Source organism: Papio anubis, chromosome 16 (assembly GCF_008728515.1).
Source record: "Papio anubis isolate 15944 chromosome 16, Panubis1.0, whole genome shotgun sequence".
Lineage (NCBI taxonomy): Eukaryota > Metazoa > Chordata > Mammalia > Primates > Cercopithecidae > Papio > Papio anubis.
Window position 1 is genome coordinate 71,610,825 of NC_044991.1, and position 14,760 is coordinate 71,625,584.

Here is a 14,760-nt window from a genome sequence, read left to right on the forward strand (position 1 = left end):
CAGGCTTCACTCCCCCAGGCCTGCTGGCTGGCGGGCTTTTAGGCCTGAGGGCCATGCGAGGAGCGCAAGGCGAAAACACACCAGAGATAGCAAACAAGTTGCAGCTGTACTAGGTGGAGTGTCACGTGGCCCCACGAGGACCGCTGCCCTGCCCCGGGCTGCTCCCCGACCCCATCACCTTTTCAAAGCCCAGGAACTGTGTGCTCCTGAGGCAGAGGGCAAGCCCCTGAACTGGATGTCCCAAAGACAAGACCGCCTCCAGCTCTGGAACCAGAAAGATCTGGGCGCAAATCCAGCATAGATCCTTCCAACCTGTGTGAACGTGGCAAGGCAGTTTCCTCTCTGAGCCTCAGTTTCCTCAGCTATAAAATGGGAATAAATAATAGTGTCTGCCTCCCAGCACTGGCCAGACGATAAATAGCCTGGGTGCTTAGCCCTGGTAAAGGGCCTGGCCCCAACATGGGTCGTGTCAAAGGCTCTGAGCATCTGTAAGCAGGGTTCCCACGTTCCTCACTGGAGTTTGAAGTGGTCCGAATTGGGGTTATGTGAAGTTGTCCTCTGAAGTGTTTTGAGTACATCCTGGGCTGGTGGCTCAAAGGCTCCAAGGATATTTCTTCCCCGTCCACTCCCCACCCCAATGCAGCGGCAGCCCCAGCAGACATCTCAACACGTGCGGCACTGGCCGGAGTAGCCCAGCAAGCCTGGACCATAAACCCGTGGCTCTGCTTCACAGCAAGCAGTGGGATGACATCAGGAAGCCACTTGTCCTCTCTAAGCCTCAGCGTCCTCACCTGCAGAATGGAGGTGCTCGGCTGACCTCAGAGGGGAGATGATAGAGCTGACAGCCCCCAGCTCATCCTGCCCCAGAGCTGGGAGCTACTTCCCCAGCCTCCTACTGAATGACCAGGAGCTGTGGGGTCAGTCTCCCCGGGGGTCGAGGGAGGAGAGGCCGAGGGAGAAAGGGCACCCATGTGGCTTAACAATTATCCCCATCTCCAGGAATAATTCACCAAGTCCTGGGGACACCTGGGAGTCTGTGATGGCAGAAATGAGATGCGGCAGTGTCTGCTTGTGACAGAGCCTGGAAGTCCTCTGCTCCGACAGTTATCCTATGCAGAAAAGTTTTTATTTCACGAACTCTGATACAGTGCTTACTATGCGCCAAGCACTTCACATACACAAATGAGTATTCACCGGGTCCCCATAACAAACCTAGGGGAATATCACGTTTCCCATGTTACAAATGAGGAAACAAAAGCATAGAGAAGTAAACGAACACAGCCAACGTCACATGGCTAAAAAGTGGGCAAGCCGGGACTGAACCCTGGGCAGAAGGACTTCAGAGGCTGTGCTGTTACCTACAGCACATGGCCCTCTCTGGGTCTAACTGGATGCTTCTGAGGAATCCAAGGTCGGATTCAGGATTTCTATGAATACACGTGTGTGTGTGTGTGTGTGTGTGTGTGCATGTTTGTATGTGACTGTGTGTATGTTAGTGCATGTGTGTATGTGTGTGTGGATTGTGTGTATGTGTATGTATATGTGTGGACTGTATGTGTGCACACATTTTGTATGTGTGTGCTGATGTGTGTATGTGTCCATGTGTGTGCATCTGTATGGACTGTGTATGTGTATGCATGCATGTGTTATGTGTGGACTGTGTGTGCATATGTGTGTGCACATCTGTGTGTGCATGTGTGGACTGTGTGTATGGGTGTGTGTACTGTGTGTTTGTGGACTATGTGTGCATATGTGTGAACTGTGTGTGTATATTCATGTGTGTGGAGTGTATGTGTACACATGAGTGTATATATGTGTGTTGATATGTGTGTATGTGTGTGTGAATTGTGTGTGCGTATGTGTAGACTGTGTGTGTGTTCATGTGTGGACTGTATGTATGTGCGTGTGTGTGTGACGTGTGTGTGTGTGCGTGGACTGTTGTGCATGTCTGTGCGTGTGTGGACTGTGTGGTGTGTGCATGTGTGTGTGGACTATGTGGTGCATGTGTGTGTGTTTGTGTGTGGACTGTGTGGTGTGTGTCAACTGTTTGATGTGTGTGTGCATGTGTGTGTGACTCTGTGGTGTGTGTCTGTGTGCATGTGTGTGGGCTGTGTGGTGCGTGTGTGTGCTTATGTTTGGTGTGTGTGGACTGTGTGGTCTGTGTGTGTGTGTGCATGTGTGTGTGGACTATGTGGTGTGTGTGGACTGTGACGTGTGTGCATGCATGTATGTGCGTGTCTGTGTGGCATGTGTGCGTGTGTGTGGACTGTGTGATGCATGTGTGTGTGGACTGTGTAGTGCGTGTGTGTGCTCGTGTGTACGTGTGGACTGTGTGGTGCATGTGTGTGTGCTTGTGTGTGGACTGTGTGGTGTGTGTGGACTGTGTGGTGCATGTGTGTGTGCTTGTGTGTGGACTGTGTGGTGTGTGTGGACTGTGTAGTGCATGTGTGTGTGTGCTTGTGTGTGGACTGTGTGGTGTGGGTGGACTGTGGTGTGTCTGCGCACGTGTATGCATGTCTGGTGCCTGTGTGCTTATGTGTGGTGTGTGTGCATTTGTGTGGACTGTGTGGTGTGTGTTTGCTTGTGTGTAGCGTGTGTGTGTGTGGACTGTGTGGTGCATGTGTGGGTGTGTGTGGACTGTGTAGTGCGTGTGTATGTGCTTGTGTGTGACATGTGTGCTTGTGTGTGGACTGTGTGGTGCATGTGTGTGTGAACTGTATGAGTACTATGTGTGTGCTTAATAGTAGTAGGCACGTTAATGGTGTGTCACGTGTGTGGACACAATGTGGGTAATGTGTGTGTAGAGTATGTGTATATGTGTGGATGTGTGTAGTGTGTGGATGTGTGAACTGTGTAGTGCGTGTGTGTGTGCTTGTGCGTGGCATGTGGTGTGTGCATGTGGACTGCATGGTGCGTGTGTGTGTGCTTGTGTGTGGCAGTGTGTGCATGTGTGTGGACTGTGTGGTGCGTGTGTGTGTGCTTGTGTGTGGCATGTGGTGTGTGCATGTGTGGACTGTATGGTGCGTGTGTGTGTTCTTGTGTGTGGTGTGTGTGCATGTGTGTGGACTGTGTGGTGTGTGTGTGTGCTTGTGTGGCTGAAGCGTGTAATAAATTATTAATGGACTAGTGTGTATGTGTGCTTGTGTGTGCGTGTGTGGACTGTGTAGTGCGTGTGTGTTGTGCTTGTGTGTGGCGTGTGTGCGTGTGTGGACTGTGTGGTGCGTGTGTTGTGCTTGTGTGTGGTGTGTGTGCATGTGTGTGGACTGTGTGGCACACACGCTTGCATTTTCCCAGGGGCTGATCCATTGCATTCGTCATCTTCTCCAAAGGGGTCTATCTTTGCTGAAAGATTTGCTGACAAAAAAAAAAGGGTGGTGGGGAGTTCAGCTGCTGATATTTTTTTAAATTTGGAAACAATCAGACCAAACTGCTCCCTTTTATGGTTAGAGAAACTGAGGCCCAGAAGAAATTGAAGCAAGGAAAAGGAAATTGCCCAAGTTTACAGGCGAGTTAGTGGCTGCATCAGCACTAATGCCCAGGACTCCTGGCCCCCAGCCCGAGATCCTCTTTCCACCTGCCTCTATGGCCCTCCTCACATTTGTGTAGATGCATAACTTTTGCCTGTGGGACAGGAAGGATGGGAGACGTGTCCAGACCCTCCTAGGAGGCCACATGAGTGGGACTGTTCTTAGCCCAAGTCTTTCCCGTTCTTCAGAGAATTTGCGGGGCCCCTGGGCACGCAAGCTGAGATCCACCCAGCCCTGGTCCCTTGGTGAGAACTGAGGGACAGGACCTGATTCTGGGGAGAGATTGCAGGGGAATGTTCCTCCCTTCCGCAGCCCCCTCCCCAGTTAGGAGGCAGGCTCCCACCCCAGAAGGTGGCCAGGTTTTCATGCCTTCCTAGAGAAAGCTGGGGCTCATGGCCTCCACCACAGGGAGATGCAGACCCTCAGACACAACTCTGTGAAGTCACAACCAGCCCCAATTTACAGATGTGAAACTGAAGCTCCAAAAAGTCGGGAGGTCACTGAGCGGGGAGGTGATGGAGTGGGAACAACTCCCAGATCTGGCTGAGGCCGAAGCCCTAGAGAGATCCCTGCAAAGCTCTCTTAGATGTCTGACTTTCTGTTCTTCCTGAAGCCTCACTCCCTTCTCTCCTGGTGCAGACACATCCCCGTCAGAAGGCACCAACCTCAACGCGCCCAGCAGCCTGGGTGTCAGCGCCCTGTGTGCCATCTGCGGGGACCGGGCCACGGGCAAACACTACGGCGCCTCGAGCTGTGACGGCTGCAAGGGCTTCTTCCGGAGGAGTGTGCGGAAGAACCACATGTACTCCTGCAGGTGAGGAGCCTCAATTTCTCCAGCTGGGAAATGGGCACACTTGGGCTCATGGCCCCAAGGTCTGTCTTCTCCCTGAGTGGGTGGGTCCCAGAGACAGCTGCCCTTCAGGGCCTTCACGGCTCTTCTGGTTTTGTAGGCTTTGTGAATCCAAGATGAGCATCTATTCTAGGAACCACATTTACTGATCATCAAGCTACTGGCTGCCGTTTATTGAGCTCTTATCATACGCCAGGCACCATACTAAGTCTTCGTGTGTATTTAATCATCCCCTGGAGCCCATTGTTCTTTTTCCCATTCCATGAGGCCTCTTCAGTAGATGAGCCCATCTTCCACTCTGGTGTTTTTTCGGGGACAAATAAGAGATTGACCCCAGGCTACTCCACCGACCCCAGGCCATTCCACTTACCCCAAGGGCTTCCACCAAACCCTAAGTCTTCTCAAGGCCTTGGAGAGCCCTCTTTCGAAAGCATCTCCTGTTCTGGGTAACGACAATAATAAAATCATAGCAGCTGTCAATCGTGAGCACTTGTCATGTACAGACACTGTGCCCATCAGTGCATGACTTCATTTCACCTGTCAACACCCTGTGAGATGGTTACTGTTGTTATTCTCGTTTTATAGAGGAGGAAGCTGTGGCGTGGAGCGCTAGGCATTTGCCCAAGGTCAACCAGCTTGAATCAATGGCAGAGCCAGGGTTAATATTCAGGACCCCACCCATCACCACTGTGTGGCACTGCCTCTACTTCCTATCCGCCTCCAGAGAGAGGCTTATGTGAACCAAGTATTAACTCTGAGCCATAACCAGGAGCCTGCTCTGGGTTCTGGGCTTTTATAGGATGTGGTGGAAATAGCAAGGCTCTGGTACTCAAGAGGTCGAGGTTCCCAACTCAGCTCTAACACCAACCAGCAGAGCGACCCATGACCACATGTTGCCTCTCTGAGCCTCAGTTTCCCCATGTTTAGCAGGACGGGACTGGGCTCTTAGAGAGTTCATAGCACCTCTCCAGCTCCTGGTGGGCTCAAGAGAGAACTCCTGGGATGAAGAGATGAGAGCACTGAGGCTGGGGGGTCAACTGGATAGCCAGGGCCCTAGTTCTGTCCTTAGAGGAGGAAGTTGTGTCTTCTCCATCCAACCATCCAAAGCCCTCCCCAGATTTAGCCGGCAGTGCGTGGTGGACAAAGACAAGAGGAACCAGTGCCGCTACTGCAGGCTCAAGAAATGCTTCCGGGCTGGCATGAAGAAGGAAGGTGAGCCTCGGCCCTCCCCGCCCCCCCACCACTGCCCCACCTGCACCCACATCTCCCCGACAGTCATTTACAACTGTAGCCACACTTTATGACTCAGTGGCAGGCCCCAGGGTGACTGGCTAATGGCTGAGAAGAGGGAGGGCCGGGAAATCTGACCATAGGGAGCGGCTGGGCTTGGTCTTGAGAAAGATTCAGAGAGATAAGCTCCTACTCTTGGCTCCTCAGGCTCCCAGCAACCACCACCCCTGCCTGCCTGTCTGTGCCACCACAAAGCAGCCACATTGTGTGTGTGTGTGTGTGTGTGTGTGTGTGTGTGTGTTAATATAATATTTTGAACATTAGGACAAGCATAGAGAATGACATTGCAAACATCTGAGTACTCACTACCCCAGCTTTACAAAGGGGATAGCCAGGGGTACCCGATGCCTGAGCTTCCTGTCCCAGGGACAAATGCCCCAATTCCCTTAGTATTCATTTGTGGGTGTCAGGTGATCTCCAAAGTCTTCACATTCTAGAAAATGGGAACAAGACCCCAGTCCCATCCTGGACGAAGGAGGAGGAGAAGACCACAGCACAATATTTATTAAGGTCTTGCCAGGCCTCCTGCTACCAGCAGGTATCAGTCACTGGGCTGGCCTTTTTCCACACTTCAGTGGGCTGGGTTCATTTCATCTTCATGACAACCCTGTGTGGGAAAATGTCATGAAAATGAAAGGAGACCAGCCCATTGAACCTATTACAATTCCTCCCTTTTTGTGGATGCAAGAACTGAGGCCCACAATGGTTAAGCAACTTGCCTAGGGCCCCACAACTGCTCCTTGGAAGACGTGAGGTCCCAGAGCTTCTGTTATTGGGACCACACTTCAGCACTGTCTATTATTTTATGCCTTCCAGATCCCAGGGACATTTAAAATTGTTTTCAGCCCAAGCAAGGGAAGCAAAAATCTTTTAACTGCTTTAAAGTAACTTGAGGCCAGGCGCAGTGGCTCATGCCTGTAATCCCAGCACTTTGGGAGGCCGAGGCAGGCAAATCATTTGAGGTCAGGAGTTCGAGACCACCATGGTAAAACCCCATCTCTACTAAAAATACAAAAAAATTAGCTGGGCGTGGTGGCACATGCCTGTAGTCCCAGCTATTCGGGAGTCTAAGGCAGGAGAATCGCTTGAACCCAGGAGGCGGTGGTTGCAGTGAGCCGAGATCATGCCACTGCACTCCAGACTGGGCAAGGCAGTGAGACTCTCTCGAAAAATAAAAAAGTAACTTGAGTTCATTTTCGAATCTCTTCATTCCGTGCTCCTCTAAAGTCAACTTTTCCCAGCTCTGCAACTAGTCCCAGACCTTCCCTTCTAGTCCACAGTTGGGCCGCACCAGCCAAACCTTGGTCTAGTCCTGCTAGTTCTGTAGAAACACCCCTCACCCCCACCACCCAAGCACACCCCAGAAGCAGGAATGTAGGACCCAGCTTGCTCCAGGGCCCACTGAGAAGGAGGGGAGGGGAGGCTTTGGTAGACGCTGTTTCCCCCGTATCTGCTCCTGGCCCCCTGTTTTCTCTGCCCCCTCCCTTGGAAATATCTTCTATGTCTCATCCTTATGGGGCCTTAGTTTGAACTCACGAGCTGTCTTGGAAAATCTGGGCTTGTTGACCCCGATGCAGGAGTGGGTGGTCCCCAAGGCCTGCTCTAAACACTGCAATTCTAACATCTAGACCTCAGTGGTTCTCTAAGGGCAAGAGGGGCTTTTTCAAGCTGCAGGCACTCCCTCATCTCCCAAACCCAGTTTCAATGGGGTTGAGCCTGTCCCATCCACTTCAGCTTCCATTCTGTGGACCGAGAAAGGTTATGAATGGGAACCTGATGCACGTGTGAACAGCTGGAGGCAAGAAAAAGATTGAGGAGTACAGACTAAGGTTCCAACATTTCCTGGTCGTATTAGTCAGTGATTCCATTATCCCAAAAGCCTAAGATTTTAGGCACTACGATTGCTCCTAGGTGTCATCCAGAGGGCACTGCGTTTGAGAGAACGTCTCTGTCACAGTGAAAGCTCAGGTCTGTGACAGGCAGAAGGGAGAGGGGTTGGCAGCCCTCCTGAGTGGATGGCTACCCACCTCCACTGCGTGTGGCCTGGTCCTGCGTGTGGTCAGTTGTTATAAATGTCTCTTTTAGACATCCAGAGTCATTTTCACTTGTGTAATTTAGGGACGTTTCTGTCCCTTCTGGCCTCTAGTTTTCCCATCTATAAAATGAGGACATTGGATAATGAACGCTTCAGCCCTATGAGTCTCGCTCCTCACTCCCTGACCTACCTGCACAAGTCACACTGCCCACTAGGATGGGTGTGTTTGTTCCCTGGTCCCCTCTTTTTTTTTTTTTTTTTTTGAGATGGAATTTTGCTCTTGTTGCCCAGGCTGGAGTACAATGGCACAATCTCGGCTCACGGCAACCTCCACCTCCTAGGTTCAAGTGATTCTGCTGCCTCAGCCTCCCAAGTAGCTGGGATTACAGGCGTGTGCCACCACACCTGGCTAATTTTGTATTTTGAGTAGAGATGGGGTTTCACCATATTGGCCAGGCTGCTCTTGAACCCCTGACCTCAGGTGATCTGCCTCGGCCTCCCAAAGTGCTGGGATTACAGCCGTGAGCCACCGCGCCTGGCCCCTGGCCCTCTCTTGAGCTGCTGCAAAGTCAGCAAACCCCTTACTAGGCTGCTGGAAAGGGGGTGAGAGCCCCAGACCATTCGGCCTTAGCTCAGCCTTGAAAATAGCTGCTTGCTTCCTGGCCCAGGGAAACGGACATGCTGCCCGGAGGATAGGAGAGTTGGCTGATGGCAAGTGAGCATGGGTTAGTCGATGCTGATGCTTGTTTACATGCCTGGGTTACCTGGAAGTTCATGACACATGCAGTCACTTGGTTGTTTTGAGAACGGGCCAGAGTGACAAAGTGTTCAGTTGTCACTGTGGTCAAGCTGTAGGAAATGAGAGTATTCCTAGCTGTGCCTAAGTCTTCTAGGCCCCACCAACCCTCCTCAGCCTGCCGGGAAGCTCCCAAAGCCCAAAGAAAGTGTCAGTGGAAGTCTCACTGGCCCGGAGAGTTGGGACAAGTTTTCATTCTTTTTCTTGATGACCTTAGGAGAATTTGAGGACTGAAATCCAAAATAGTCCCTGAGAACCAGAAAGTGTGAACTGGGAAGGTGGGATTTCGAGACCAGCTGAGTTTATAAGAGGGCATCAAACCTACCCGCTCCCCACTTTACAGAAGAGGACACTGAGGCTAGAGAGGTGATGTGATGGGTCAGGGCTGGAGTCAGGTCTAGAACTCAGGCTCCCCAGAGCTGACCAGAAGCCATGCTCCCTGGAGTGAAACTTGCAGTGATCCGTTTGGGAGGCACATTTCTTGATCTAGACGGCTGAAACTTTCTCTCGACCACAGAGAGGGGCTTCAGGTCTCATGGGCCTGTAAGTCTCCGCCAGAGGATAGTCCACCGTGGCCGGAACGGGCTCCCTGGAGGGACAAAGAATCCAGGGAGAACCCTGGGGGTCAATGGGCCAACAGCAGGCCAAGAATTCTTTCCTGTAACCCAAAGCCAGGGAGACAGACACCTGCCTGAGCCTCCGCTGTCAGGCCCGGGACAAATATCCGGCTCCTGGCATCAAAAACCCAGCCCAGAAAGCAGACCCAGGGTTGCAGGAGGTGAGCGTTGGTGATGGGCCAGGGGCCATCTGATGGAACCTTCCTCAGAAGCCACGGCCCTGCTCCCCACAGCCCCCTACCCAGGAGTTCTCTGGGAAGACAGGCTCATCACCTCTCCGCCCCTGCCCAGGTCGGTTAATATTCAATAGAAGTTACATTAGGTCCCCGACCCTGCTAATACTGAGCAAACATTTGGAAAACATCATTCCGTGACTGAGCTCGCGCCGGGCACTGATAACGCCCGCCTAACCTTGAGGAGCCCTAGCCGCAGCTGCTGACAGCAGCCCTTTCATTCGGCCCGCCGGCCACTTGGCGCCCTGGTGGGTGGGTGCGGGCGCTGGCAGGAGGCTGCCGTGGGAGGGGTGTGGGCAGGTGGGGCGGACGGCCCGGGCAGGGAAACCGTGCTCTGAGCTGGCCCTGTCCACGTGGTGGGTCTGAGAGGAGGCTGTGCTTCTGGACTTCTGTTCCATCCACTGACTCCCGGGCTCAATGCAGAGGATTTGGCTTTTATTCTCTGATTTTAACAGTGTGTCAACATCAAGAGAAAGTCGAACAGCTAGGGTGTCAATGTTCCCTGGAGAAATAGGGTTCTTATAAGAATTAGAGTTTATGACTAGGCGTGGTGCCTCACACCTGTAATCCCAGCATTTTGTGAGGTTGAGTGGATCACTTAAAACCAGGAGTTTGAGACCAGCCTAGGCAACATAATGAGACCCCATCTCTTAAAAAAAAAAAAAAAAAAAAAAAGCCAGGCATGGTGACACACGCCAGTAATCCCAGCTATTCGGGAGGCTGAGGCAGGAGGATCACTTGAGCCCAGCAGGTTGAGGCTGCTGTGAGCTATGATTGCGCCACTGCACTCCAGCCTGAGCAACAGAATTAGACCCCGTCTCAAAAACAAAAAGAGAAAAAGAAAAAGAATTAGAGCTTGTCTCCTCCAGCGCCTTATTTCTCTCACTTCAAAAATATTTATTGAGCACCTACTGTGTACCAGGCTCTGTTCTGGTGGCTGGGACGACAGCAGCGACAGCAGGGTTGGAGTTTTGGCCTTCTGAAGCTTTCCTTCTCAAAGAGAGACAGACAGTAAAGGAAGTAACAAATAATTCTACAATAAGTGCCCTGAAGAAAAATAAAGCGGGGTAGGGCAGGGCCAGGGTCGGGGGCATGCTGTGTGAGACAGGGTGGCTGGAGAGGGTGTCTGAAAGGCGACATTTGTGCAGAGGCAGGAGTGAAATGAAGACGCTGCTGCGCTGTGCGGGAAAGGGAACGCCAGGCAGTGGCCACAGCAGCCCTTGAGTGTACGGATGCATCCAGGCGGGGAGGCGGGTTTTTGGGGACAAGAGTGAGTCGTGGGAAGCCGCTAAAAGGTGCGATCAGAGAGGAGAGGAAGGACCGTAGGGACTTGTGAGGTTGGAAGGCACTGGTTTTGAGCAGTAGGGGACACGACTTGAACGGATCCCTCTGTGAGAGGACTACAGACTGCAGGCACGAGGAAGAAGCAGAGCCCAGGAGGAGGCTGATCTAATCCAGGAGAGACAGCGGCCCGGGAGCAGGGAGGGAGCAGCGGGTCTGTTTGTCAGGATCATGACAGCACTGAGGGGAAGCCAAGGAAGGCGCCCCGGCTTGATGGACTGGAAGAACCAACCTGCCAGTCCCTGAGACGAGAAAGTGCAGGGAGCTGGCTGGCAGGGAGATGCCTACAGGTAGGGAAACTGAGCCCCAGAGAGAGGCTGCGATTGCCACCAGCACACAGAGTGGCAGGTTCCAGACAGGAAGCCGGGTCTCGTGCAGCTTCATCATCTCTCCTTTCCGAATCAGCCAAGCCTCATTCCACAGTGAGGCCTCTTGGACTCTAAGGGCTATTCCATTCACTGTCAGGACAGTGGAAGGATCATCTTCTATCTCAGGCCAGGACTGACCCAGATGGGGGCGTGCAGTGGAGCCTGGGGCCCCGGTGGGCTGAGGCTCCAGATCCCTCAGTGCCTGGAACAGAACAGCCGTGGGAGGGAGGGAGACAGCGCCTGGCCTTGCTGACACTGAGGTTAGTCTGGAGTACATGCAGCTCCTGATGATGTACAAAACCATCAAGGCAGTTGGAGCCCCCAGATCCCCTTGTTCAGGAATCTCCAGGCCATCTCCGTGTCACCCAGAGTAATTTGTTTTGCTTGCTTTACTCACTTTGATTTGGAAAGAAAGGGACCCTTTTGTAGACCGGAGCCTGAACATGTTTAATCTAGTCAAATCCCCTCCTCAATGCTCCAGACCCATTTTAAGCCCATAGCTGAGTCATCACTGTCTTGCACGCCCCTAATGATGGGTGGATCACTCCTATAGCCTCTCCATTGTGTGGGGGGCAGTTCTGATCTGTGGAAAGTTCTTCCACCAGCTGAGTTAGAGGCCATCTCCCCTCAATCCACATGCTGATGTGGGCCTGTTCTCTGGACGCCCCCCACCTCCTGCTCCCACTCCTCATCAGTCACAGACACTCCCACCCCCTCACTCCATCCCTGCTCTCCCTCCTCACCTCTCTCTGCCTCCTCACAGCCGTCCAAAATGAGCGGGACCGGATCAGCACTCGAAGGTCAAGCTATGAGGACAGCAGCCTACCCTCCATCAATGCGCTCCTGCAGGCAGAGGTCCTGTCCCGACAGGTACCGGGGTGACCCTGCCACTCACCCAGGGGTCCCCCACACTACAGAGGAGCTCACCTCCTCCACCTCCATTCTCCCCAGCCAGGCCCTGGAGCAGCTGATGGGAGGGGCCTCAGATATTACAGAGGGATACTGAGTCTGGTGTCACATGGCCCAGTTAGCAGCAAGGGCAGAATTCGAACCTGGTGCCCTGGGGCACGTTCTGATTCATCCTACTGCCTGCATCCCACAGGCCAAGCAGAGTCTTCGCCTTCACTGAGGGCCTGCAATCAGCTCAGCCCTGAGAGAACAAAGCAGTGGTTCAGTGGACAGAGGTGGCAACGTGGGGCCCAGCCCATCCCTTGCTGAGTGACCTTGGGCAAGTCACAGCACCTCTATGAGCCATGGTTGCCTCACTGTCACATAAGGATGATGATTTTTTTCCCTGCTTCTCCTCTAAGGCTGAGAGACTGCTTGGCGCTCTAAAGCTGATAGAGGAGGAGGCAAGGGGCAGGTAACAGGTGAAGGCCAAGAGGGAGCCCTTCTCCCTCATCCCTGCCTCCTCCCTCCCTCCGTTTTTACCCTGAGCTTCCTTTAGAGCTGGAAGGCACCCACTATGCAGCCCCCTCCTCACATCTGATTCCAGGGAGGGGGCTCTGTGCAGGGGACAGAGAGTGCAGGAGGGCCCGGACATCTCCAGCATTTTCTTCCCTGTATCTCTTGAAGATCACCTCCCCCGTCTCCGGAATCAATGGCGACATTCGGGCGAAGAAGATCGCCAGCATCGCAGACGTATGTGAGTCCATGAAGGAGCAGCTGCTGGTTCTCGTCGAGTGGGCCAAGTACATCCCGGCTTTCTGCGAGCTCCCCCTGGACGACCAGGTAAGGATGGGCGTGGATAGTGGGCAGTAGTGGGCACCCGGCAGGGCAGCCAGGGGGCTGCTGGCCCATCTGGGATATAGCCATGGACTGGCTTGATTTTATTTTATTTAACAAAATGCGTAGTGCACGCATGTGTCTGAAACTTTAAATCACCTTACAAATATTAACTCAGTTAGCTCCTCCAACAACTCTATGAGGTAGGTACTAAGGTTCTATTATTACTGCCATCTCATAGGTGAGGAAATTGGGGCACAGAGAGGTTAAGTAACCTGCTCAAGGTCACATAGCTACTATCCAGCACAGCTGGGATTAGAACCTAGTAGGGAAGCTCCAAAGTCCAAGCTCCTAACCATCGTACCCGTGGCTCTCCCAGGGGGATGTTGACAGGGACCCTGGGACAGGGATCAGGAGATTTTGGCTTAAGCTCTGGCTCTAATACTGGTTGTCTGCCTAATCCTGGGCAAATGACTTCCTCTCTCTGAGCCTCAGTGTTCTCTTATCTGTAAAGTGGAAATGCTAATATCCACTTTAGAGTGTGGTTGGGAGGATTGAGGACATTACTGTCCGAAAAGTGTAAAACTCGGGTGATGGAGCAAGCTGCGCAGTGGCGGGACCAGAGCTCGTCTCCCTAAATGTTAGTTTCTTCCTTCTTTCCCACCAAAACAGTTGAACTTAGCATCGTATTTCCCACCGTACATTTTTTTTTTTTTGGAATACTAAAATGTCCCTGGGGGAAGAAAGGGTTGAAGGAAGGTGGCGTGTGTCTGAGAACAGATGAATTTCGGAGATGCCACCTATGAAGCTCCTGCCCAGAGCACCCCTGGGCCTCCAAAGGGGTGTTCCCCATCTAGGGAAGAGGAGCTGGGCTGGGCCACCTCCCCACCTTTGGAGACAGCCTCTGGTGCATTCACTTACCTGTTTCACACCTTTGCATAAGACACCAACAATGCATGTGAGTCTGTGAAAACTTCTGAGAAGTTGACTTCTCAGAGGCCAAGGCTTCCCAAACTCCTTCGGCCCCAAGATTCTCCTGGAACACCTGTTAATACTGCATATAGGGACACTGTGAAAATGCTGGTTTGGCTGGTCCCCAGCCTCACACAGGGGCTGGACCCAGGGTCCTCTTCCATGGTTCCTCCCTCCATTAGCAGAGTCAATAGGGCAAGGATCTTGGACAATCTGCCCCTACCCTCTCCCCTGCTCCTTGTGCTCTGGCCCCAGTCCCCTCTGCTGGAGTCTCTACATTAATGTTTAATCCCTCCTGTTCCTTCCCAGGGGCTTAGCAGGGCAACAAGATACCCCCAACCTGAGCAATTGTTAACCTCGATTTCCCACCCAAACCTCCCTGGCTGGGGCTCAGAGCATTCTCAGAGAGCAATGATGGGTGGCCAATAACAGAGGACAATCATTAACACACCACCCGACCTCCCGGCCCACCCCCCAGAACAGCTGCCATATCAGGGGGTTGAACCTGGAATCAGAAGGGCTCCCAGCTCCCCATTCCTGGTGTATGAGGAGCCCAGCTTGCCCAGTGCAGGTGGGGCATCCCTGGGAAAATCGGGGGCATTGTCCTCCAGAGGGCATTCCAATTCTGTTGACATTGCCCCAGAAACTAGATTCCCAGTTGGTGTGCTTCTTGGGCCTGGATACAACCGGAGAAAGAGACTGGGGCTTAGAGAGAGACAGCAATTTGCCTGAAGTCAGAGCAAGTTAGCCACAGAACTGGGATTCAAATCCAGGTCTTCTGCTTCGTGGTGTGAAGGCCACTGGGGTGACTGATGAAAGGCTTGCACAGTGCCTGGCGCGCAGGAGGCACTCAGCAATCAGCATCCTCGGCCTCCCTCCATACTGGTCATGGAAAGTGGATTTCCCGTCCCAGGCAGTTTCCTCTTTTTCTGTTTTCATCACAAGATTCTATCCATGGGGAATAGAAGTGGCAAGGACAAGTGGCTGCCCAGGAGCAGCTAGAGCT

The 14,760-nt window shown here is 52.8% G+C and overlaps 1 protein-coding gene across 4 annotated transcripts in view; it reads left to right on the forward strand.

Moving 5' to 3' along the window:
• Nucleotides 1–14,760, forward strand: part of HNF4A (hepatocyte nuclear factor 4 alpha) — a 78,647-nt gene that overhangs the window by 47,720 nt on the left and 16,167 nt on the right. For all 4 annotated transcript variants that reach the window (XM_021921030.2, XM_021921031.2, XM_021921029.2 and 1 more), the window contains exons 2-5: nucleotides 4,167–4,341; nucleotides 5,495–5,589; nucleotides 11,821–11,927; nucleotides 12,633–12,788. In XM_021921030.2, the coding sequence (XP_021776722.1) occupies nucleotides 4,167–4,341; nucleotides 5,495–5,589; nucleotides 11,821–11,927; nucleotides 12,633–12,788 (533 nt within the window). The remainder of the gene's footprint in view (nucleotides 1–4,166; nucleotides 4,342–5,494; nucleotides 5,590–11,820; nucleotides 11,928–12,632; nucleotides 12,789–14,760) is intronic.